This window comes from Cyprinodon variegatus, unplaced genomic scaffold (genome assembly GCF_000732505.1).
Source record: "Cyprinodon variegatus isolate N-32 unplaced genomic scaffold, C_variegatus-1.0 Scaffold105, whole genome shotgun sequence".
Taxonomy (NCBI): domain Eukaryota; kingdom Metazoa; phylum Chordata; class Actinopteri; order Cyprinodontiformes; family Cyprinodontidae; genus Cyprinodon; species Cyprinodon variegatus.
This window is the reverse complement of record NW_015150558.1, coordinates 555,372-563,292: the sequence shown is the minus strand read 5'-3', so window position 1 is coordinate 563,292 and position 7,921 is coordinate 555,372. Positions and strand designations below refer to the sequence as shown.

Sequence of the window (7,921 nt, the reverse complement as noted above, 5' to 3'; positions counted from 1 at the left end):
CTCAGTCTAGTTTTCACCTGTTCTCAGTCTGTTTTTCACCTGTTCTCAGCCTGTTTTTCCCCTGTGCTCAGTCTAGTTTTCACCTGTTCTCACTGTTTTTCACCTGTTCTCAGCCTGTTTTTCCCCTGTGCTCAGTCTAGGTTTCACCTGTTCTCACTGTTTTTCACCTGTTGTCAGCCTTTTTTCCCCTGTGCTCAGCGTAGTTTTCACCTGTTCTCACTGTTTTTCACTTGTTCTCAACCTTTTTTTCACCTGTTCTCAGCCTGTTTTTCCCCTGTACTCAGCCTGTTTCTCACCTGTTCTCAGCCTTTTTTTCATCAGTTTTCAGCCTGTTTTTCTCCTGGGCTCAGCCTGTTTCTCTCATGTCCAGCCTGTTTTTTTCTACCCTTCATGGTTGAACTCCGCATCATAAACTGTAAACCCATCAGGAAGCTTGTTTCTCAGACTCGCTGTTCTGCTTCAGCCCATTTGTCTGGATTTACATCCTTCCAGGATTTAAGTTTCTCCACAGAAGCATCTATGGGAAGAAGGATGGTTCACAATTCCTGCAGATTCCTTTTTGATTTTCTCCATCTAACAAACTAACAGAAATCCTGACTGGGTGAGCAGGGGTAGTTTGCAGGTGATTCATGCGGCCTGAGGCCGTTAGGAGGAACTTCACAGACTTTCTTTCTTTCACTGCAGGTTAATTGAAGCTTTATTGGTTTAAATCCATGAGGGTTGGTTGGAGCAGAAGTGACGTTAATTCAGTGAAAACATTTGCTCTCTGCAGCCAAAGAACACACACACACCCTGTAACCCGGCTGCGGTTAACGCTGAGCCACATTCATTTACATAGGAGCATGTTGTTAAGGTCCTGCTTTGACATTCAATTAAAATGTTTACATTTCTGCTTAATTAATTTGGAGAACGGCGGCAGGAAAAGACGAATGGACGGGCTTCTCTGACAGGAGGCCGATAACTCTGAGGGTGTGTGTGTGTGTTAAGGTCACGGCAGGCTGACTATTATAATTCATCTCTACAGACGTGTATTCATCAGGGACTTATATTCTCTTTTTCAGCTTTATTTCCTGCAGCTGAAGCCGAGCTGTTTCTGATGCAGTAAAGGCTGCTGAAGCTGAACAACACTCAGCCGGATGGACCTCATTATTCTTCCCTTTAATGTATAAAAAACAGCAGATGAATATTGATCACACTGAAAAATGCATTTATTTGTCAGTCAGGAAAGAAAATTAAAAGATGTTGAGCTGCAGGCTTTGTTTTTTTCTCCATTCCATATTCAGTTAATCACTCTGGTTTACAGCAGAACGAGACACTGCCGGAAAAGGATGTTTTTTAATATTGCTTTCTTTTTTTTGTTCTCTAACACGTAGAAACACTAAAGCATTATTATTTAGTGGTTCAGTTATGAAATATCTGTAAACAGACTCGGATAAAAAGCTGATATCACCAATAATTTGCTTCCTCAAGCTGCAGCATCAGGACCTGAAGCCTTTAACGATGTGGATGCATTTAATCAGTGGAAGAAAAGGCACCAGAGATCATTAGTGGAGGATTTCTATTTGGCTCTGACTAAAAAAACAGGAGCCGAATTTAAGGACGAGGATGTTTGGGAGGCCTGAGCCTCAGAGGACAGAACCGCGCTGCATAAACAGCCTGAACAGCTACTGGGAATCATTTCAATGTTTTGGCTAAAAAATAAATAAATAAACCAGAGAAGAAAGGTTCAAATGCAGCCATACCTATTCTGGCCACTAGGTGGCGTTTTCAGAAATGTTAACATTGAACTTTGACCGGATTGTTGGTGGTTCTACTGGGACTAATAGGGACCAAATATACATTATTTATTATATTTTAGGATATTTAACATTTGCAGCACATTATGTGTCTGATGGAAAAGGATGAGCGGATAAATTAGAATAAATATAAGTTAAGCAGCTTAAACAAAAACTGACTTAAACAAAGTGAGGAAAACCAGACAGTCTGATCTCAGCAGGTTTATCATGACAGATCATCATCATCATCATCATCATCATTACTCCATATGTGGACAAGATAACCTGGGTCTCCTCCCAGCCAGGCTGAGTGGTAAAGCTGCTGGTATCGCTGGAGTTAGCAGGTTCTCCGGGGCATAGCCGTGCTCTCTCTGGGTACTCCAGCTTCCTCCCACGGTCAACAAGCATAACTGTTGGGCTCATGTTGGAGTACGTGTCTCTGCGATGGACTAGAGAGCTGTGATGGTGTACTCAACCTGCTGCTCCATGACCCCTGGAGATGGGCTGTATGGAGTTAAATTTGGGCCATAAATGTTGACCTAAAAAAAATAATACATAAAACTGAAAAAAGATTTTATTCAGCAACATTTTTATAAAAATTTCAGAAGGAATACTTATGCCCAGTCATCATAGCTGGGAGTCAATATTCTACATCGCCTCATCTAAGCCCCGCCTCCTACGCCAAGGGGGGCAGTTTGAAAGTAAAAAAATATATATATAAATCTGAAAATGAGTTTAGAACATTTTTCAATTTTCAAATTTTATTATATACATATATTTTTTGGAAATCGAATTTTTTTAGATTTCAAAAACAATTGTCTTGAATAAACGTTATGGCCCCATAGTAGCTGCATGGGCCCTTGGCCCCCCAGACCCCCTGCAAGGATAAGCAGTTAGAGAAAATGAATGAAAGATGAAGATCTGTTTGTTGTTCTCTTGACTTTCCCATCAGGAACAGCTTCCATTAATAAATGTAATGAATAATATAAGGAAAGCTGTTTTTGTTCATGTCCAACTGGCTGAACACAGAAATCATTTCTTTGTTGTTTTCCTGCAAACAAAAAATCATGAAGCATCTGAGAAGATTAATGAAGCAAATATCTGGAAAATAGAAATGAAAATAAAATGGTTTAGATATTTCATTACCTTAAGATGGTTTTTAATTATAATAATAATGAGACATTATGTTATTATTATGGTGGAGATGTAATTATAGAAGGGAACTACGTCATAATATATATTATCTCTCTATTATGAAGTAGTTAGGGTATAATGAAGATATATTATTAATTATAATAGAAATGTTTCATAATATTTCTTCTCCTAAATGGGCGGTTCTTTAATCCGGTGTGTGTGTGTGCGGGGGGGGTCCGGGTTGGGATCTCCTCCTCCTGCTCCTCCTCCTGCTCCTCTCCGTGTTTCCTCTCTGCTGGTGGAACCATGGAGCTCCGCTCCGTCCTCCCGGCTCTGCTCTGCATCTCCGCCGCCTGCCTGCAGTCGGTGTCCGGCGCGTTTTCACGGCGGGGACCGAAGGTCACCGAGAAGGTTGGTGATGGTTTTATTATCCCGCATCCGCTCACGGTTTTAACGCACGGCTGAGCCGCGCGTGCCCGCGGAAGCTCCGCGTGCCAAATGCACACGCGCACAGGATGGCGCGCGGGCACACAGGTGAAGCGGACGTCCCGCATCTGCAGCGACGGAAGCGAACATGTAGGAGAGACTCCGCGTGGATCTGCGGATCCTTCCAGAACATCTGGCGCTGCCCACGCTCACAGACACCCAGCTGTACACGTGTCCTTCCAGATTAGACCCAATGCGCACTGCGTCTGCCCGCGGGGCGTCCACGCGCACACCGCTGATCTGTATGAAGGAGCATGGAGCCTCTGCAGGAAGGAACGGGTCAATGAACTGATCCAGATTATGCAGAGAAGCAAACCAACTCCAGACCTAAACTGGGATCAAACCAGCAGACAGGGCTGAACTCAGGAGGATGGGGCCCCTGGGCTGGGACCCACACCAGGTCCCCCCATGTGAGCAAATATAGAATTAATGAGAGGTTAGGAAATGTTTTTAAATGAACTGATCCTCAGAATATGGAGGAAGTTTGGTCTGTAAGGTTCGCTGTCATGTCAGATGTGATTTAGATGTAAATTAAATCCTTTATTTTCACAAAATGGAAAAATGCTTTATCTGCATCCAACCCATCCCCTGGGGGAGCAGTGGGCTGCCATTGTGCGGCACCCAGGGAGCAGTCTGGGGTTAAGCCAGACATAAAAAAAAGAAACTGACTTAAAGTAAGGAAAACCAGACAGTCTGATCTCAGCAGGTTCATCCAGATAGAGAACTGGTGACCATGATGGGATCTCACATCATCATCATCATCATCATCATCATCATCATCATTACTCCATATGTGGACATGATAACCCGGGTCTCCTCCCAGCCAGGCTGCGTGGTAAAGCTGCTGGTATCGCTGGAGTTAGCAGGTTCTCCGGGGCATAGCCGTGCTCTCTCTGGGTACTCCAGCTTCCTCCCACGGTCAACAAGCATAACTGTTGGGCTCATGTTGGAGTACGTGTCTCTGCGATGGACTAGAGAGCTGCGATGGTGTACTCAACCTGCTGCTCCATGACCCCTGGAGATGGGCTGTATGGAGTTAAATTTGGGCCATAAATTTTGCTCAAATTTTTTTTTGAGACTTAAAAAAATTACATACACTGTGCGATTTTTCGCCCTCGTCAGGCCGATTCTCCAGTTGTGCGGGAATTTTTTGATCGGACGAACTTTAAGCCTGATTTACGTTGTGTAGTGTACAGGGGGTAACGAGGGGCAATCAGCCGCTAACGACCGCCTCCCCATCAGGAATCGTAATGTCGGGAGAAAATCAAACATGTTTGAAATTCAGTCGGCCGTCGTAAGGTGTTCGTGGGCAAATGGCTCAGTGCCCATGCAAAAACAAGGATTCTTCTTCTTCTTCCTCTCAGATGTAAGCCCAGCAGCATGGCGGGGGTGCAATGAGTGAAATGGAGTTCTTTCTGTAAAATCGTTAGACTGTAGTAGCCATGTTTGCTCAGCCATGTCTTTGTCCAAATACGTCGTCTCCTTTTCTTTTTAGGGCTTTAAGCACAAAATTGGTCAAATAGCCAAGGCAGCGCGTTTCACTCTAGTGAGCTTCATGTTCCTCTTCTACTCATTTGGCTACTGGATAGACGAGTCCGAGTAGCGCCATCTCACTGCGGCGCTGAGTCCCACCTGGTTTTTAGACGTACAGTACGAGCAGGTAGATCGCATCAGAGCGTCGGGTCGCACAGCGTGAGCACAAACATCGTGAGCTGTGAACTTTTAAACCCTGTGGTTTCGTCGTATAGTGTGAGCTGTAGCTGCGTGCAACGATTGAAAAAATCGTACAGTGTTTGCCCGGCTTTAGTGGTCCTGCATGCAAGCTTACGTGCAAAAAATTTTATTAAATAGTTTTTTAAAGAAATCTGTTTTTGTCTCAAAGTATTTTTAAAAACAAACTGGTTTTGAGACACAGAACAGATTTCACTTCCCTTTAAATCCAAAACTCCTTCTGTTATAATTCATGATCTGCTCAGCTTTAAGAGCCTTACTTAGACTTAGACAAATTTTGTCATTTTGGACACACAGAGTGTGTTTTCATGACATTTCCACATCTTAAAGTGCTGCAGTGATCAGATGTAATGAGTGTGGGAGAAAAAAAAACATGTTTAAAAAAAAGTTCCTGCTCAGGGACTCAGAGTTCGGATCAAACCAGGAACTTTCAACCTTCTAATTTATCATCTTTTTTCAAATATTTGCATATTAGTTACCTAAAGAAACAACCAACACAGTAAAACATCAGTTTTTAACTTTTGATTAATCTTTCTGTTCATTTTTGTCTCTATTTCCTGAACTTTTTCCAAAAAAAGTTTAAAATCGATCCACTGGACTTTGCTTCCAAGTTTAAAGACACTTTTCATCCAGGAAGCTTTTTCAATTCAAAATGTCAGAAATAGCGTTGAGTTTCAGGCTTATAGAGGCTTATTTATTTTATAATAAAAATGGAAAATTACACATGAAAATATTCAAAATATTTGAAAGAGTGCGCGGAGCGATGCAACAGGCTGCTAGCGTAACCAGCGCCTCACTTATGTGTTTTATTGTTTCACTTATTTGTTTTTAAAATCTAAATTGTTTAGGATGCAGATTACTGCTTTAGGGAGGTTTTGTTGTTTGTGATGATTTAATAAAGACTAATTAATTAGATTAAATTCAAGTTTAAATTTTCCTTCTTATTATGTTTTACTGGAATATCCTATTTAAAAAAGTGGGCGGAGTCTAAATCCCTGCTGGTGTTCTGTGGGATAGTTCTAAGGCCTATAGGAACAGTTTCCATCATAAACGACCAGTAAAAACCTAAAAAATCCGTTTAAACGATGTTAATTTTCCTGATTTTCTCTCAGATCTTTGTTTGTCAGTAAACCCAGATGTTTTCTGTCTCCAGGTGTTTTTCGACATCACAGTGGGAGGTCACGAGGTGGGCCGCATCGTCATCGGTCTGTTTGGAGAGGTCGTCCCTCTTACTGTCAACAACTTTGTCGCCTTGGCAACAGGAGAGGTACATTAACACGGCACAGCCTGCGAATCCATGTTATTAATGCACAGTTGGAAAAGCGTGATTATCTATAACAATAATTGTATTTTTATAGGAAAACATGCTTGTGTAGAAGATTAATGATCGGTTTTAGGGACGTTAAAAAAATAAATTTACGATTAACTGTAGTTTGATGGATTATATTATTGTTTATTTGAATCCAATTCACTGATAACGTTGTTTAGAAGAAACTTTTTACAGTGCTGTAACCTTAGCCGCCCACTAGAGGCCGCCTCGGTTTATTCTGAGGCAGAACTTTACTGGTTTTTGTAATGCCAGAGCGTGGGCATGCTAACATGGATCTGGAGTCTAGTCCAGGATTATCTCCCTTATTAACTCGCTCCAAGGATCCAGGATTAAGGTTCTGTGGTTCAATTTGTTAAATATAAACTCTGGATAAACGCCTTGTTCTAAACAGGCCCATTCAGCCACGCTGCATGGAGGAGCAGCGTAACATCTCAAAAGGCAGCTAGTTCAGAAGCTGAACTCAGAAAGGGAGGATTTGGTGATAGAGAAGCGGAGGGCATTACGCTAAACATTTGGAACATGATAGAAAAAGACAGATGGAGAAGGATTTAGTTAAGCCGGTGTTCTGTCAGATCAGCATACCTATAATCAATACGCATCCGCAAGACGTCAGATTTGCATTTATCCCTTTAGATTTGTACAAAAATAGACTTTAAACTACCTCAACAGGCGTGTATCCCTTTAGCCATGTACAAATAAAAGCAATTTAAGGTCAGTAAGTAATTATATTGTTTTTCTGTACATGACTAAAGGGAAACACGCCCGTTGAGGTAGTTTAAAGTATATTTTTCATACAAAGCTAAAGGGGTAAGCGGGAATTGACTATGGGTATGCTGGTCTGACAGAACTCCAAACGTTGTAGGGGTTTTTGCCCTTTTCGGGCCGATTCTTCAGTTGATGAGCCAAGTTTCAGCCTATACACGGGGTAACGAGGGGCGATCAGCTTCTAACGACCACCTCCGCATAAGGAATCGTAAGGATGGGAGAAAATCGGACATGTTTGAAATTCAGTCAGCCGTCGTAAGGTGGTGGTGGGCACTTCCTGCTGTTGAAGCAGAGCTAAGAGCTGATTTACCAGAACCTCGAAGCACTGAGCATGTGCAAACAAGGAAGTTCTTCTTCTTCCAGATTGACAAGTTCGACCAGCGCCATCTCTTGGAGTCTGACTGGTGGTTTTTGGAACGTATAGTGTGAGCAGGTAGTAGGGTTGTCAAAAGTATCGATACTCAAAAAAGTGTGTGATTGAATAATTCTACGCACTTTTCAGTTTCACACTTTTTTCGTAAAAGGTGCAGCTGCTGAGAATGATTTTTGTTTCTTAACCGGTTTGGCTAGCGTCATTGTTATGTGTGCAAAGCCAAGGAAGGAACACTTAATTTTAGTTTTATAAGGTTTTTTTTTTCACAGCATACAAGCTTTATTGTATTTATTTATTGTATTTTATTTATTAATGAAAATATTTCTG

General features: G+C 41.9%; 1 protein-coding gene across 1 annotated transcript in view; it reads left to right on the top strand.

Annotated features, from left to right (window-relative positions):
- Positions 1–3,194: 3,194 nt before the first annotated feature.
- The window catches only part of ppic (peptidylprolyl isomerase C (cyclophilin C)), an 8,272-nt gene continuing 3,545 nt past the window's right edge, over positions 3,195–7,921 (top strand). Inside the window, exons 1-2 of the mRNA XM_015374535.1 lie at positions 3,195–3,320; positions 6,280–6,393. Of these exons, the coding sequence (XP_015230021.1) occupies positions 3,216–3,320; positions 6,280–6,393 (219 nt within the window). The 5' untranslated portion in view covers positions 3,195–3,215. The remainder of the gene's footprint in view (positions 3,321–6,279; positions 6,394–7,921) is intronic.